The sequence below is a fragment of the Lynx canadensis genome, chromosome D1, assembly GCF_007474595.2.
Source record: "Lynx canadensis isolate LIC74 chromosome D1, mLynCan4.pri.v2, whole genome shotgun sequence".
Classification (NCBI taxonomy): Eukaryota; Metazoa; Chordata; class Mammalia; order Carnivora; family Felidae; genus Lynx; species Lynx canadensis.
This window is the reverse complement of record NC_044312.2, coordinates 65,965,835-65,984,630: the sequence shown is the minus strand read 5'-3', so window position 1 is coordinate 65,984,630 and position 18,796 is coordinate 65,965,835. Positions and strand designations below refer to the sequence as shown.

Genomic DNA, 18,796 nt, shown 5'->3' with positions numbered 1-18,796 from the left:
GATAGGCGTGAGCAGGTGAGAGGCAGAGAGAGGGAGACACAGAATCTGAAGCAGGTTCCAGGCTCTGAGCTGTCAACACAGAGCCCAACACAGGGCTTGAACTCATGGACCATGAGATCCTGACCTGAGCTGAAGTCAGATGCTTAACTGACTGAGCCACCCAGGTGCCCCTGTACTCTAAACATTCTAGAGCAGGGTTCTTGCCACTGGCCTCAGATCTCTAGCCTGGAGGACTAGTTCAGTCACCTCATTCCATCTTACACTTGAGCATCTTGAAGCAGGCTTATTGGAAAATGGTAAACACATAAATAAGGGGATATTTTTGGAGATCCTTTAAAATGCTACATTTAAAAGGGATCTTGGGGCACCTGGGTGACTCGGTTGAGTGTCTGACTTTGGCTCAGGTCATGATCTCACGGTTCGTGAGTTCAAGTCCCACATCAGACTTGCTGCTGTCAGCCTGTCAGCATGGAGCCTGCTTTGAATCATCTGTCCCCCTCTCTTTGCCCCTCCCCTGCTTGTGCTCTCCCAAAAATAAATAAATATTTTTAAAAGGGGAGGAAATGGGAAGATGGCAGAGCAGCATGGAGACTCAGGTTTTCTTGTCCCTAAAACACAGCTAGAGCGCACCAAACCATTTTGCACACCTAGGAAATTGATCTGAGGATTAACACAACAATCTGCATAACTTGAGCCACAGAACTCAGCAAGTTCCCAGTGCGGAGAGGTGAACTGGGGGAGAGAAAAGCTGTGGAAGGTAAGAAGCTGTTTTTGCGGAGAGAGGGCAGAGAAAGAGCAGTGGGGAGAGTGCGACAATTTGGGATCATGCAAGAAAAGCACTCCCCTGAAAGTAATTGGAGAGAAAGAGAGAGAAAGAGTGAAAGCACTTGCAGGGGACTGAACAAGAAATCTGTTCCCCAGAACCATTGACGGGGAGAAAGGAGAGGGTTTCAATCCCATTAGGATTCTATAAACAGTGGAGTACAGTCTGAAATTCTGGAGCTCAGTGCCTGGCAGTTTTCTGGTGAGGAAGCAGGCGAATCCCCAGGAGCAGGCAGTGGGGTCTGAGGGGTCCATTTGCCACAGCGGAAGAAGCGGTTCCCATATATGTAGAGCATTTGGCTTTCACTCCATACAGCCTCCACACAGGCAAAGGTCCCAGTGGACCCTGGAGAGCAGTCACATTTGCTGGTATTGGGACAAAGACACCAGCATGTGGTGAAACCTGGTGCCAGCTGTTTGTTGTGATTTGCCATAATCTCTGAACCTTGCTGCTGTGTGATCGCACAAACATTCTCTGGGGCAAGCCGGCACCCAGCCATTGCTCAGTGAGACCCTCCCCAAGTTGTAGGGGTCTCTGAAATGAGGGGTTTGAAATGCATCCCCATCTGAGGTAAAACTCTGGAGGGAGGTGCTGCCTAGCAGGCTGATGGCTTGGACATGGACAGGGTAAAGGTGGGAAGTGGACAGAGGCCTGAGAAGAAGGAAGGGTGCTTGATCACAGGTTGGTGAGAGTGCAGAGTTCCTGTGCCAGAGACTAGGGAGCTGGGTGAAGCCATTTTCATCTCTCAGGTGCATGCAAGTGCATGTGCGCCACACTCATCAATCCCAGTAAGCTGAGCAGCGCTATCTACTGGAGAATGGAGCCATTACACCACGCCCTGCCCAACTGCACCCTCTAAGCACATCCCCTAGAAGACCAGCACAAATCTCTCTACCTGCTTAGTGTATGGACTATAGAGTGCTTCATAGTTTGAGTTTTAGAGGAAACTGAATATAACTTCATTTGGGTTTCATTCTGTTTGCTGGTTCATTTATATGTGCTGTTTTTTTCTTTGCTTCTGTCTTTGTTTAAATTTTTCTTTTTTTTCTTAGAAAAAGAAAAAAATTTATTTTCTTTTTTGAAAATTAAAATTTAAAAATTTTTACTACATTTTTAATTAAAATTTTTAAATTCTATTTCATTTAATCTATTTCATTATATATATATTTTTACTTTTGAAATTTTTTCTTACCTTTTTTCTTTCTTTCCCTTTTTTCTCTATTCTGTCAAGCTTCCGTCAACAAGAAGCCCAAAATACACCTAGGATCTAGCTTCCTTTATTTGATTTTTTTGTTTTGTTTTTAATTTTTTAATTTTAATTTTGTTAATTTTTTTTCTTCCTCTAAAATTATAAAATGAAGGAATTCACCCCTAAAGAAAGAACAGGAAGAAATAACAGCCAGGGGCTTACTCAACACAGATATATCTGAACTAGAATTTAGAACCACGATAATAAGAATACTACTTGGGGTTGAAAAAAAGCATAGAATCCCTTTCTGCAGAGATAAAAGAAATAAAATCATCAGGACGAAATTAAAAATGCTATAAGTGAGATGCAATCTCAAATGGATGCCATGATGCCAAGGATAGATAAAGCAGAGTAGCAAATCAACAATATAGAAGACAAAATTATGGAGAATAATGAAACAAAAAGGGAAACAAAGGGAAAAGAGCATGATACAAGACTTAGAGAACTCAGTGACACATTAAAAAGGAATAACATCTGAATCATAGGAGTCCCAGAAGATGAAGAGAGAAAAAAAGGGTCAGAAGGTTATGTGAGCAAATTATAGTGGAAAACGTTCTTAATCTGGGGAAGAACACAGACGTCAAAATCCAGGAAGCACAGATAACTCCCATTAGATTCAGCAAAAACCTGCCATCAGCAAGGCATATAGTCAAATTCACAAAATACACAGACAAGGAAAGAATTTAAGAAAGCAGCAAGGGAAAACAAAAGTCCTTAACCTATAAGGGAAGACAGATCAGGTTTGCAGCAGACCTATCCACAGAAACTTGGCAGGCCAGAAATGAGTAGCAAGATATATTCAACATGCTGAATTGGAAAAATATACAGCCAAGAATTCTTTATCCAGCAATGCTGTCATTCAAAATAGAGCGATAAAAGGGCGCCTGGGTGGCTCAGTCAGTTGCGTGTATGACTTTGGCTCAGGTCATGATCTCCCAGTCTGTGGGTTTGAGCTTTGCGTCGGGCTCTGTGCTGACAGCTCAGAGCCTGGAACCTGTTTCGGATTGTGTGTCTTCCTCTCTCTGCTCCTCCCTGGCTTGCACTCTGTCTCTCTCTCTAAAAAATAAACAAACATTTTAAAAAAAATAAAAAAAAACCCAAAAAACAAAATAGAGCGATAAAGAGTTTCCCAGACAAACAAAAACTAAAGGAGTTCATGATGATTAAACCAGCCCTGCAAGGAATTTTAAGGGGGGCTCTCTGAGTGGAGAAAAGACAAAAAAACCCAAAAAGACCAAAAAGCAACAAAGACTAGAAGGACCAGAGAACATCACCAGAAACTTCAACTCTACAGGCAACACAATGGCACTAAATTTGTATCTTTCAGTGCTCACTCTAAATGTCAATGTACTAAATGCTCCAGTCAAAAGACATAAGGTATCAGAATGGATAAGAAAACCAAACCCATCTATATGCTGCTTACAAGAGACCCATTTTAGACTTAAAGGCACCTGCAGATCGAAAGTAAGGGGATACGGGGTGCCTGGGTGGCTCAGTCAGTTAAGCGTCCGACTTCAGCTCAGGTCATGATCTCATGGTTCCTGAGTTCGAGCCTCGCATTGGGCTCTGTGCTGACAGCTTGGAGCCTGGAGCCTGCTTCAGATTTGGGGTCTTCCTCTCTCTCTCTCTGCCCCTTGTGCACTCATGCTCTCTCTCTCTTAAAAATAAATAAACATTAAAAAAATTTTTTAAAAAGGTAAGGGGATATAGAACCATCTATCATGCTAATGGTCACCAAAAGAAAGGCAGAGTAGCCATACTTATATCAGACAAGCTAGATTTTATTTTTTAATTTTTATTAAAAAATGTTTTTTAATGTTTATTTATTTTTGAGACAATGCGAGAGACAGAGTGCAAACAGCAGAGGGGCGGACAGAGGGAGACACAGAATCTGAAGTGGGCTTCAGGCTCTGAGCTGTCAGCCCAGAGCCGGATGCAGGGCTTGAACTCACAAACCGTGAGATCATGACCTGAGCCAAAGTTGGACGCTTAACCGACTGAGCCACTCAGGCGCCCCAAGACAAGCTAGATTTTAAAATAAAGCCTGTGACAAGGGATGAAGAAGGGCATTATAATTAAGGGGTCTGTCCATCAAGAAGGCTTAACAATTGTAAACATTTATGCCCCCAAAGGGGAAACACCCAAATATGTAAGTCAGTTAATCACAAACATAAAGAAACTCATTGATGATAATACCATAATAGTAAGGACTTCAACACCCAACTTAAAGTAATGGACAGATAATCTAAGCAGAAAATCAACAAGGAAACGATGGGTTTGAATGACATACTGGACCGGATGGACTTAAGACACTTTCAGAACATTTCATCCTAAAGCAACAGAATACACATTCTTTTTGAGTGCACTTGGAACATTCTCCAGAATAGATCACGTACTGGGACACAAATCAGCCCTCAACAAGTACAAAAAAATAGAGATCATACATTGCATATTTTCAGACCACAACACTATGAAACTCAAAATCAACCACAGGAAAAAATTTGGAAAGACCCTGAATACTTGGAGATTAAAGAACATCCTTATAAAAAATGAATGGTTAACCAAGAAATTAAAGAGGAAATTAAAAAGTACATGGAAACCAATGAAAATGAAAACATGACAGCCCAAAACCTCTGGGATGCAGTAAAGAGTGTCATAAGAGGGAAGCATATAGCAATCCAGGCCTTCCTAAAGAGGGAAGAAAGGTCTCAAATACACAACCTAACCTTAAACCTAAAAGAGGTAGAAAAAGAACAGCAAATAAAGCCTACAACCAGAAGAAGGGAAATAAAGATTGGAGCAGAAATCAATGATATTGAAATTAAAAAAATAAAACCCTGGTAGAACACATCAATGAAACCAGCAGCTTGTTAATTCTTGGAAAGAATTAACAGAATTTATAAACCTCTATCCAGATTGGTCAAAAAGAAAAAGGAAAGGACCCAAATAAGTAAAATTACAAATGAAAGAGGAGAGATATAACCAACACCACAGAAATACAAACAATAATGAGAGAATATTATGAGGAATTATATGCCAATAAATTGGGCAATCTGGAAGAAATGGACGAATTCCTAGAAACATAAACTACCAAAACTGAAACAGGAGGAAATAGAAATTTTGAACAGACCCATAACCAGTAAAGAAATTGAATCAGTAATTAAAAATCTCCAAACAAACAAAAGTCCAGGGCTGGAAGGTTTTCCAGGGGAATTTTACCAAACATTTAAAGAAGAGTTAACACCTATTCTTTTGAAGCTGTTCCAAAAAATAGAAATGGAAGGAAAGCTTCCATACTCATTCTACGAGGCCAACATTACCTTTATTCTAAGATCAGACAAAAACCCCACTAAAAGAACTACAGAGCCAATTTCCCTGATGAACATGGATGCAAAAATTCTCAACCAGATACTAGCAAATTAGATCCAACAATGCATTAAAAGAATTGTTCACTGCGATCAGTGGGGTTTATTCTTGGGGTGTAGGGCTGGTTCAGTATTTGCAAATCAATGTGATACATCACATTAATAAAAGAAAGGATAAGACCCACGTGATCCTCTTAGTACATGGAGAGAAAGCATTTGACAAAATACAGCATCCTTTCTTGATAAAAACCCTCAAGAAAGTAGGGATAGAAGGATCATAACTCACGATCATAAAAGCCATATACAAAAGACCCACCATTAATATCATCCTTGTTGGAGAAAAACTGAGAGCTTTCCCCCTAAGGTCAGGAACATGACAGGGATGTCCACTCTCTCCACTGTTACTCAACATAGTATTGGAAGTCCTAGCCTCAGCAATCAGAAAACACAAAGAAATGAAAGGCATCCAAATTGGCAGGGAGGAAGTCAAACTTTCACTCTTTGCAGATGACATGATACTCTATATGGAAAACCCAAAAGATTCCACCAAAAAGCTGCTAGAACTGATCCATGAATTCAGCAACGTTGTAGGATAATAAAATCTGTACAGAAATTGGTTGCATTTCTATACACCATTAATGAAGCAGCAGAAAGAGAAATCAAGGAATCAATCCCATTTAAAATTGCTTCAAAACCCATAAAATACGTAGAATAAACTTAACCAAAAAGGTGAAAAATCTATGCACTGAAAACTATAGAAAGCTTATGAAAGAAATTGAAGAAGACACAGAAAAGGAGAAACATTCCATGCTCCTGAATAGGAAGAACAAATATTGTAAAAATGTCAATCTACCCAAAGCAATCTACATATTCAATGCAATTTCTATTAAAATAATACCAGCATTCTTCACAGAGATAGAACAAAGAATGCTAAATTTGTATGGAACCGGAAAAGACCCCGAATAACCAAAGCAGTCCTGAAAAAGAAAACCAAAGCTGGAGGCATCATAATTCTGGACTTCAAGCTGTATTACAAAGCTGTAATCATCAAGACAGTATGCTGCTGGCACAAAAACAGACACATCGATCAGTGGAACAGAATAGAGAACCCAGAAATGATCCCATAACTACATGGTCAGCTAATTTTTGACAAAGCGGGAAAAAATATCCAATGGAAAAAATTGTGTTGGGAAAACTGGACAGCAACATGCAGAAGAATGAACCTGGACCACTTTCTTACACCATACACAGAAATAAACTCAAAATGGATGAAAGATCTAAATGTAAGACAGGAAGCCATTAAAATCCTAGGGGAGAATACAGGAAACACCCTCTTTGACCTTAGCCTCGGCAACTTCTTACTTGACATGTCTCTGGAGGTAAGGGAAACAAAAGCAAAAATGAACTATTGGGACCTCATCAAGATAAAAAGCTTCTGCACAGCAAAGGAAACAATCAGCAAAACTAAAAGGCAACTGATGGAATAGGAGAAGATATTTGCAAATGACATAGGGTAAAGGGTTAGTATCCAAGACCTATAAAGAACTTATCAAACTCAGCACCCAAAAAACAAATGACCCAATGAAGAAGTGAGCAAAAGACATGAATAGACACTTCTCCAAAGAAGATATCCAGATGGCTAACAGACACATGAAAAAATGCTCAACATCACTGATCATCAGGGAAATACATATCAAAACCACAATGGGATACCATACTTGTCAGAATGGCTAACATTAACAACTCAGGCAATGGCAGATGTTGGCAAGGATGTGGACAAAGGGGAACCCTTCTGCAGTGCTGGTGGGAATGCAAACTGGTGCAGCAGCCACTCTGGAAAACAGTATGGAGGTTCCTCAAAAAATTAAAAATAGAACTACCCTACAACCCAGCAATTTTACTACTAGGTATTTATCCAGAGGATACAAGAGTGCTCTTTTGAAGGGGCCCATGCACCCCAGTGTTTATAACAGTGCTATTGACAGTAGCCAAAGTATGGAAAAAGCCCACATGTCCATTGACTGATGAATGGATAAAGAAGATGTGGTGTATATATATATATATATATATATATATATATATATATAATGGAATATTACTTGGCGATCAAAAAGAATGAAATCTTGCCATTTGCAACAATGTGGATGGAACTAGAAAGTATTAATCTAAGAGAAATTAGAGAAAGACAAATATCATATGACATATATATATCATATAATATAAATTCCACATATGAGATATAAAACAGATGAATATAAGGGAAAGGAAGTAAAAATAATATAAAAACAGAGAGGGAGATAAACCATAAGAGATTCTTACATATGGAGAACAAACTGAAGGTTGCTGGAGGGGTGTTGTGTGGGGGGATGGGCTAAATGGGCAAGGGGCATTAAGGTGGACACTTGTTGGGATAGCACTGGGTGTTACATGTAAGTGATCAATCACTAAATTCTATTCCTGAAGTCATTATTATACTATATGTTAACTAGGTCAGATTTAAATTAAATAAATAACTAAAATAGGGGGATCTTGATGGCAATCAATTCTACTCACCCACTAATTTTATAGATAAAGACATTCCTTTGATTCACCACTATATCTGCAGGGCCTAGAGTAGCACCTGGCACTTTTTTTTTTTTTTTTTTGAGAGAGAAATGGGGAGGGGCAGTGAGAGATAGGGAGAGATAGAATCTTAACCAGGCTCCACGCCCACCACTTAGCCTGATGCAGGACTTGGTCTTACAACCCTGAAATACTACACAACCCTGAGATCATGACCTGAGCCGAGATCATGACCTGAGCCAAAATCAAGAGTTGGACACTTAACTGACTGAGCCACCCAGGAGCCCTTGGAATTTTATATAAATGGAATCATACATTGTTTTCTTCCTTTCTTTTCTTTTTTGTCTTGCTTCTTTTACTCAGCATAATTACTTTGAAGTTCATTTATATTCTGTTTATTGCTGAGTAGTATTCCATTATATGGATATTACTGCAATTTATTTCTTTTCCTGTTGGTGGACGTTTGGGCTATGAACAGTTTTTTTTGTTTGTTTGTTTTTTTTTTTTTTTTTTTACATGTTTTCTTTTCCCTTGAATAAATACCTAGGAGTGGAGTGACTAGATCATGTATGACAGGGTGCCAGTGGGGGAGGGGCAGCTGTCAGCACAGAGCCTGACATGGGGCTCAAACTCACGAACAGTGAGATCGTGACCTGAGCTGAAGTCGGACGCTCAACCGAGTCACCCAGGTGCCCCTGTATGTTGACTTTTTTAAAGAAACTGACAAATTGTCTTTCACAGCACATTTTATATTCCTGCTAGCAGTGCATAAGAATTATAGTTCCTCTACATTGTTGCTAACATTTTTTTATGGTCAGTCTTTTCGATTTTAACCATTCTAATAGGTTTGTAGTGATATCTCATTGTGACACCACAATGAGATATCACTACAAACCTATTAGAATATGTTGATTTGGGTCTTCCTGATGATTAATGTTGAACATTTCTTGATCTGCTTATTTGGCATTCATTCATTCATTCATTCATTCATCTTTTCTGGTGAAATGCTTATTTAAATATTTCTCCCCTTTTTGGAGGTTGTTTTCTTATTGTTGAATTTTCCAAGTTTTTTATACATTCTTCATACAAGTACCTTATCAGATACATAATTTGCAAATATTTCCCCTACTCTGTGGCTTGTCTTTTCATTCTCTTAACTGTTTTCTGAAGAGCAGTGTTTAAGAAAAACAGTGCTTTTAAAATGTTGATGAGGCCTGAATTATCGTTTTAAGAAAAAATGGATCAAATCTTTAAAAAAATAAATGAGACGCCTGGTTGGCTCAGTTGATAGAGCATGTAACTCTTGATCTCAGGGTTATGAGTTCAAGCCCCACCTTGTGTGTAGAGAATACTTAAAAATAAAATCTTAGGGGCACCTTGGTGGCTCATTCAGTTAAGCCTCTGACTCTTGATTTTGGGTTAGGTCATGATCTCATAGTTCCATGAGTTCAAGCCCTAAGTTGGGCACTGTGCACTGACTACATGGAACCTGCTTGGGATTCTGCCTCTCTCTCTGCCCCTTCCTGACTCGGACTCTTTCTGTCTCTCTCAAAATAAATAAATAAACTTTAAGAGAAATCTTAAAAAAAAGAATGGGGTCCCTGGGTGGCTCAGTTGGTTAAGTATCCAACTGTTGATTTTAGCTCAGGTCATAATCTCAATTCATGAGATCGAGGCTCACATTGGGCTCTGCGCTGACAATGTGTTGCCTGCTTGGGATTCTTTCTTTCCTCTCTCTCTGACCTTCCCTACTCACACACTCTCTCTCACTCTCAAACAAACATTTAAAAAAAGGATTATACTTTTGCTATTATATGTAAGAAATTTTTGCCTATCCAAGGTCACAGATTTTTTTTTTTTTTTTAGTGTTTATTTTGAGAGAGAGACAGAGATTGTGCATGTTTGCATGTGCATATGGGAGAGTCAAAGAGGGAGGGAGGGAGAATCCCAAGCAGGCTTCATGACCTCAGTGCAGAGCCCAGGGCAGGGCTCCATCGCACAAACTATGAGATCATGATCTGAGTGGAAACCAAGAGTCGGTTGCTTAACTGACTGAGCTACCCAGGTGCCCCACAGATTTTTTTTTTCCCCTCTGTATTTCTTTCTAGAAGTTTTATATTTTCAGGCTTTATATTTAGGTCTATGATCCATTTCTTGTTTTGTTTTAAGTTTATTTATTTTGAGAGAGAGAGTATGAGCAGGGGTTGGGCAGAGACCGAGATCGAGAGATGATCCCAAGCAGGCTCCAAGCTCTCAACATGGAGCCCAGTGTGGGGCTTGATCACATGAACTGGGAGATCATGACCCAAGCCAAAATCAAGAGTTGAACACTTAACCAACTGGTCCACCCAAGCCACCCCTATAATCTACTTCAAGTTAATTTTTTTAGATAGTGTAAGCTAAGGATCCAAATTCATTCTTTCCATTTTTCTTTCTTTCTTTCTTTCTTTCTTTCTTTCTTTCTTTCTTTCTTTCTTTCTTTCTTTCGTTCTTTCTTTCGTTCTTTCTTTCGTTCTTTCTTTCGTTCTTTCTTTCTTTCGTTCTTTCTTTCTTTCTTTTGAAACTGCCTTGAATCTGTAGACCAATTTAGGGAGAATCGATGCCTTAACATTACTGAGTCTTATGTTCCATAAACACAGCATACCTCTCCATTTATTTAGACCTTTAGTTTCTTTCAAGAGTGTTATATAGTTTTCGGTGTGCAAGTTGTGCATATCTTTTGTCAGATTTATCTTTTAAGTGTATCATTTTTTGAGATGTTATTTTAAATGGTATTGTAAAATTTTAATTTCTCATTGTTCATTGCAAATATATAGAAATACAATAGAGTTTTGTATGTTGATGTGTGCCTTGCAACCATACCATACTTTTTTCTAATTGCTTTCTGTACATCTAGCCAATTTTATACATAGATAATATTGCCTGCAAATAATGATAGTTTTACTTTTTCCTTTCCAATCCAGATGCCTTTTTTTTTGTTTATCTTGTCTTATTGCACTGGCTAGAACCTTTACTATAGTGTGAGACAGATATGGTGATAATGGGCAGTGTTGTCTATTCTTGATTTTGGGGGAAAGTATTCGCCGTTAAGTATGATGTTAGCTGTAAGTTTTTCAAGGGATATCTTTTATTGGTTGGTGTTTGCTTCTGTTACTAGTTTGCTGAGAGTTTTTATCAGAAGTGGATGTTGTATGTTGTCAGATGCTTTTTGTGCACCTATTGAGGTAATTATATGGTTATTAGAATTGGTTTTTTAATTTGGTGAGTGATATGCATTGATTTTTGAATATGTAAATCAACTTACATTCCTGAGAGAAACTGTATTTGGTCATGACGTATTATCCTTTTTGTATATTATTGGATTAGATTTTTTTTTAAATTTTTTTTTTTCAACGTTTATTTTTCGGACAGAGAGAGAGCACGAACGGGGGAGGGGCAGAGAGAGAGGGAGACACAGAATCGGAAACAGGCTCCAGGCTCTGAGCCATCAGCCCAGAGCCTGACGCGGGGCTGGAACTCCTGGACCGCACTCACGGACCGCGAGATCGTGACCTGGCTGAAGTCGGACGCTTAACCCACTGCGCCACCCAGGCGCCCCATTATTGGAGTAGATTTAACCAAAAATTTGTTTATAGAATTTTTGCATCTGTGTTCATGAGGGCTATTGGTACATGTCTTGGTCTGATTTTGTATCAGGATAATGCTGGCTTCCAAGAATAAGTTGGGAACTATTATTTTTCTTCTCTTCAGTTTCTTGGATTATTTCTTCTTTAGAGATTTGGTAGAATTCATCACTGAAGTCATCTGGACCCGGAGTTTTTTTGTGGGAAGGCTTTATAAAGCTATTTGTTTGTTTGTTTGTGTTTGTTTGTTTGTTTATTTATTTATTTATTTATTTATTGTTTATTCATTCAGGGAGAGAGAGCACAAGCAGGGGAGGGGCAGAAAGAGGGAGAAAGAGAATCCCAAGCAGGCTCCATACTGTCAGCACAGAGCCCAGTGTGGGGCTCAATCTCACAAAATGTGAGATCAGACCTGAGCTGAAATCAGGAGTTGGATGCTCAACTGATTGAGCCACCCAGTTGCCACAAGATTTTTAAGAAATGTTTATTTATTTATTTTGAGAGAGAGAGATAGAGAAGGAGGGGCAGAGAGAGAGGAAGAGACAGAATCCCGAGCAGCAGCAAATTCAATTTTTAACACATATATAGGGCTATTCAGATTATCTATTTCTTCTTGAGTGAGCCTTTGTGTTTTGTGTTTTTCTAGGAATTTCTCCATTTAACCTATTGTTAAATTTGTTGACATTAAATTATTTGTAATATTCTGTTGTTAATATCTATAGAATCTGTAACAATGTTACCTCTCTCATTCCTGACACTGTTAATTTGTGTCTTTTTCTTTTTATGCTAATTAGTCCAACATTTTACATTAGTTTTACTGATCTTCTAAAAGAACCATTGTTTGGATTTATTAATTTTCTCTCTCTTTCATTGACTTTACTCTGGCCTTTATTGTTTCGTTTCTTGTATTTACTCTGGATTTAATGTCCATGTCCTTTTCTGGTTTCTTAAGGTGGAAGCTGAGGTCAGTAGTTTTGAGAACTTTCTTTTCTAAAATAGACATTTATTGCTGTAAATCTCCTCTCAAGTAATATTTTAATTACGTATTCTGATATTTTGTGTTTTCGTATTCAGTTTCAAACTTTATTTCTCTTTTGGTTTCTTTTTTAACCCATGAGTTATATAGAAGCATGCTATTTAGTTTCAAGATGCTATTATTGATAATTGTGGTTAGAGGACATAATTGTATGATTCAAATTATCTTAAATGTATTGAAACTTATGGTTCAGAATATGGTATAGTTTAGAAAATTTTTGACTTATTTTTTGTTGTTCTCATTCAGAGAAAGCAATTGAACTGCGTCTGGCAAAAATTGACCATACTGCGATTCACCCCCATTTACTTGACATGAAGATTGGACAAGGGAAATATGAGCCAGGCTTTTTCCCTAAGTTGCAGTCTGATGTGCTTTCCACTGGGCCAGCCAGCAACAAGTGAGTCAACCCCAGGGATTCTCTTATCCAGCTCCCTAACCACAGTGATGAGGGTTCTCCCATATCAGGGCCTGAGCTTGTGGAAGATCCCTGGAATTTTGTAAAGCAAATATGAAGATGACCCAGACCATCCAGGTTGTTTGTTTGAACAAGAATACAGGTGACAAAGTATAATTCGCTCCTGTCTCTACTCTGCAAATTGGGATAGCTCCACATGCCTAGAAGCTACAAAAAGCCAGACTACAGATAGCTTGCAGTCATCTCTCAACTAAATCCCATACCACACCTAGCTAGCTAGCATTGTGTCTTTAATAAGTGGTGGTTGAAATAATTGGAGTCTGAACCAAAAGTAGATACCTTAGTGGGGTTGCTCTTTTTTAGTTACTTTTGGAGATGAGTGTGTCAAAGCCCAGACAGAGAAGGAGTATAGTTTTGGGTCTGCATGTGAAGTTTTTACATGTGTTTTAAGAGAGATATGTCTATGTTCCCCTGAGGAGTTTTCTCTTTCTTGCCCAGTCACTGAGCTCTCAGCTACTTTTCCTCAAGGTCTCTGAGCTATCTCTGTTGACTGTTAGGTATTTTTCCCATGCCCAGCGTTATTCCCTAAACATTCACGTTCTCTCTTATCAGTAACCTGACCTTACTTTCTTAGTGCAATGTTCATAATTGCCTGCTTGGATTCTGTCAGGTGGACAAAAAGGAATGCCCCTGCTCAGTGGAGGCGGAAAGATAGGCAGAAGCAGCACACAGAACACCTGCGTTTAGATAATGACCAGAGAGAGGTAAGACATCTTAAGGGTGACAAACAGTGGCTCTTGACTATTCTACACTCTACTTCTCTTTCCCATTTTCATAACCTCTGATCTGATTCAAATGTCTTAGTAGTGATCTCTCCCATAAAGATGGGTTAATACTAGGGTTAGTTCCCGATACCTGATACTGGGCCTTGGTTATGACAAATCTAGGATATAAGATGTTTTGCAAGTGACCGCTAGTAGGTCCTCTCCCTGAGCCAGGACCTGTTTGCAGCCCTATCAAGAGTAACGTCCAGGCTTTCACTGTCCTTTCAGTACTCAGTCATGCATATGCTCCCTGGGGAGTGTGACAGGAAAACTCAGAAGATAAGAGTCTGAGATTTGGAAGAAATTCTTTTAAAATTTGTGAGACTTTGTGTGTGTGTGTGTGTGTGTGTGTGTGTGTGTGTGTGTGTGTGTAATATGGTAGAAAAAAGTTAATTCTATTAAAGTGAGAAGGAAGAAAAGCTGAACTTGGGTTAATGCTGTGAATTTCTGAAATGGGTATGGGGGACTTTTCTTCTATTTTTTGTGTATATTAATTTAAAACAGATAATCTTTTCTTTAAAATTTTTTTAAATGTTTATTCATTTTTTGAGAGAGAGAGCGAGCGTATGAGGGGGGCAGAGAGAGAGAGGCACAGAATCTGAAGCAGGCTACAGGCTCTGAGCTGTCAGCATAGAGCACAACAGGGGGCTCAAACTCACGGACCAAGATCATGACCTGAGCCAAAGTTGGTCGCTTAACCGACTGAGCCATCCAGGCACCCCTAAAACCAATAATCTTGACTTTTTTTCTTAGAGAAGCAAAAGAGAGGAATGTTATCATTAGGTGCCTGGGGATTGGGGATTCCTGAATTGACCTGAGTTTACCAGCTGAGTTTCTCAGCTCTACTATAACTCGTTCCCAGTGAAGTTTCTACTTCTAAACCTCAGGATGGAGACCCTGCCTTAGTTGCAGAGAAGTTGTAAAAATGGGGCTTCACCTTCAGAAACCTATTTCAGGAACTTCTCTTTGAGAAAAGAACCTGCAATTTGCATTTTATACATTTAAAACCTATTAAAGCATATTGTTTTCATATTAGTCTGACACCTCAGTGAATTGGAAAATAAATACTATTTTGTCTTTGCTGTTTTTTAAAGGAATAAATTAGAATTGCAAGGTATGGCGATGAATTTTTAAAAAAGGTTTATTTATTTTTGAGAGAAAGGGGGTTGGGGGAGGGCAGAGAGTGGGAGACAGAATCCCAAGCAGGCTCTGTGCTCAGTGCAGAGCCCTATGTGGGGCTTGAACTCATGAACTGTGAGATTATGTTTTGAACCGAAATCAAGTGTTGGACGCTTAACTGACTGAGTCACCCAGGCAACCCTGGCTATGAATTTTTAACTGCTGATTTATAGGATATGATTGTGCTTAGCGTTTTTTTTTTTTTTTTAATGTTTATTGGTTTCTTTTGGGTGGGGGGAGGGGCAGAAAAAGATGGGGAGGGAGAGAGAGAAACCCAGGCAGGCTCTGCACTGGCAGTGCAGAGCCCAACACAGGGCTGGATCTCACAAACTGAAATCATGACCTGAGCCTAAATCAAGAAGTCAGGTGCTCAACCGACTGAGCCACGCAGGCATCCTTGTGCTTAGAGTTTTTGTTTGTGTGAGGGTGGAAATAAAGTGTTGAGTATTGGTGTTATTTTAGAAGTGTCCCCTGGGTCTTCCATCTCACCTCCATATTCTTTCAACAGTGTTTATTGAGCATGTTTACTTGGTCCAATCGTTGTAATAAGCACTTTGAAATATAAAGATGAGAAGGAGATAGACTTGTCCTCAGGGATACCAGTTTATTAGGGAACAAAGTCAGATACACAGATAACTTTAGTAGAATAGTCTTTTGGAAGGATCCTATGAGAGGCAAGTCAGTGTTTGATCACTGATTAGAGAAAGCAGAGGTCAGTTCTACCTGGGGTATTATTCAAACAAGACTGATGGAGCCATCATCTCTTTAAGTCTGGGAGGATGATAGGGTTTTGAGAGACAAAGAGCAGTCAAGTGGAAGAAATAAATGCAGGATCAAACACTTGGTATTTGTCTTGTAATGGAGGCTGTAGGCTGAATATTTTGGAGTAAGGAGGTACAGGAGGTAGGTAACAAACTAGGAGGCAGGTAGTCCAGGTGAGAGAAATGAAGCCTAACCTTGGGGGTTGGTAGCAGGAGCAGATTGAGGGACCAGAAGGTAGAATGGACACAATTGTACTACTGGAATAAAGTCTGGGGTAAAAATATTGGTTGTGAACTTGAGATACTGAGAGGATGTCAGTGGGTTCTATGTTAAAACAAATAGTGGGGCCTCTGGGTGGCTCAGTTGGTTAAGATTGGACTCTTGATTTCGGCTCAGGTCATGATCTCATCGTTTGTGAGTTTGAGCCCCGTGTTGGGCTCTGCACTGGCAACGCAGAGCCTGCTTGGGATTTTCTCTCTCTCCCTCTGTCTCTCTGCCCGTCCCCTGTTCTCTCTCTCTCAAAATAAATAAATAAACTTAAAAAAATAGTATATGGAAAATCACCAGCACATTGTAGAAAAGTGGAAAATGCAGTTATTATTTTAAATGTGCAGTCTTCTTTTCTAGGCTCTAATTTAGCAAGGCTATACTTTATGATAGTAAGGGTAGATACCTTTGAAATGGGCAGAGGAGTTAAATTCCTCTCAGCTTGTTGGAGAAAATGATTTTCTCAGTAGTACTCTGAAATTTGGGTGGGTTTGTACATTGAACTATACATGTTGCAGCCATGTGTTAGCTGTGTGTTAACCATGTGTTTTTTTTTTTTTACCTCTTCTATCGTTAAAGCAAAGGTAATTACAGTACTCATGGAATGCCTTACATCAAAGAAAACAGAACTCATGTTGTCTGTTTTTCTCTTTGCTGCAAGAGTTGTGTTTTAAACTTGCCACTCCCAACTTTGAGCATAGGAAAGAGACAATAAGAAAGTGCAGGTGATAATAGTGCCCTCTTCAGGCTCTCATTAGTACTGGTCACCCATGGTTTGTGTGCGTAGACACAAAGAGCTTTTGATTTTTCCGTTTGCTGTAGAAGTACATCCAGGAAGCCAGAAATATGGGCAGCACCATCCGCCAGCCCAAATTGTCCAACCTCTCCCCATCAGTGATTGCTCAAACCAACTGGAAGTTTGTAGAGGGCCTGCTGAAGGAGTGCCGCAACAAGGTGAGCCATGGTTTTGTGTGTGTGTGTGTGTGTGTGTGTGTGTGTGTGTGTGTTGCTTCTGTTGGCAGCCACGGGGAGACACATCTTGGCCCTGATCACTCTTTCTTGGCTTTAAAAATATTGTTAATATAATGGGATACTACTGATGTTGAGATTCTGTTAACTTAGAATTAGGTGTATTTGCTTTAAATAAATATACCATTAATAGAGAGCAAGCACACTTTGCTTGATATTAACATATATTTTTTAAAACTGAAAGATATAGTTTTCAATTTTAGACATCTTATACTATTTATATAAAAGCCTTATAGTTGAATTGTCTTCAACAGATTAGTCTTACACACATGAAAATGTTTTTGCCTCTCTGTTTTAATTTGATAGAAGTGGTCTCATTATTTAGATACAAGAATTTACTGAGTGCCTACTGTGTGCCAGGCCAAAGTGTGTTGTTGGGATATTTTTCTCAATTCTACAGACAGTAATTTTTTAAAGGTTTTTTTGAGGTATACTTGATACACAAAAAAATTACACACATATTTTAATGTATACATTTTGACAAGTTTGGACATACGTATACACCCATGATAATATCAACCACAGTCAAGATGCTAAAGGTATCTATCATTTCCAAAAATTTCCTTGTGTTATTTTTTTGGTTTTTGTTTGTTTCTGTGGGTAAGTATACTTAACATGAGATCTGTCTCTTAACATATTGTGAAGTGCCCAATAATCTATTGTTAATAATAGGTACTATGTTAAAAAAAAAATAGACACATAGGTAAATGGAACAGAATAGAGAGCCCAGAAATAAACCCATGACTATATGGTCAACTAATCTTTGACAAAGGAGGCATGAATATGGAATGGGAAAAAGTCTCTTCAACAAATGCTATTGGGAAAATTGGACAGCTATATGCAAAAGAATGAAACTAGACTACTTTCTTACACTATACACAAAAATAAACTCAAAATGGATTAAGTATCAAAATGTGAAACCTGAAACCATAAAACTGAAAGAGAGCACAGGCAGAAATTTCTCTGGCATTGGCCATAGCAACATCTTTCTAGATATATTTCTTGAAGCAAGGGAAACAAAAGCAAAAATACTATTGGGACTACATCAAAATAAAAATCTTCTGTACAATAAAGGAAACAGTTAACAAAACTGAAAGGTAACAACATACTGAATGGGAGAAGATAATTTGCAAATGACATCTGATACAGGGCTAGAATATGTAAAGAACATATACAACTCAACACCAATAACACAAATAATTCAATTAAAAATGGGCAGAAGGCATAAACAGACATTTTTCCAAAGAAAACATACAGATGGCCAACAGACATATGAAAAGATGCTCAACATCACTCATCATCAGGGAAATACAAATCAAAACCACAATGAGATATCACCTCATACCTGTTAGAATGGCTAAAATAAAAAACTCAAGAAACACCCAAGTGTTGACAAGGATGTGGAAAAAAAGGAACCCTCATGCCCTCTTGGTGGGAATGGAAACTGGTGCAGCCACTGTGGAAAACAGTATGGAAGTTCCTCAAAAAATTAAAAATAGAATTACCCTATAATCCAGCAATTGTACTGCTGGGTATTTACTCAAAACATACTCATTTGAAAAGATATATGTACCTCTATGTTCATAGCTGCATTATTTACAATAGCCAAATTATGGAAGCAGCCCAAAGGTTCATTAATAGATGAATGGATAAGGAAATGGT

At 38.7% G+C, this 18,796-nt stretch overlaps 1 protein-coding gene across 2 annotated transcripts in view; it reads left to right on the top strand.

Annotated features, from left to right (window-relative positions):
- DENND5A (DENN domain containing 5A) overlaps positions 1 to 18,796 on the top strand; it is a 118,550-nt gene that overhangs the window by 75,373 nt on the left and 24,381 nt on the right. For both annotated transcript variants that reach the window (XM_030331138.1, XM_030331139.1), the window contains 3 exons: positions 12,905 to 13,055; positions 13,744 to 13,837; positions 16,928 to 17,059. In XM_030331138.1, the coding sequence (XP_030186998.1) occupies positions 12,905 to 13,055; positions 13,744 to 13,837; positions 16,928 to 17,059 (377 nt within the window). The remainder of the gene's footprint in view (positions 1 to 12,904; positions 13,056 to 13,743; positions 13,838 to 16,927; positions 17,060 to 18,796) is intronic.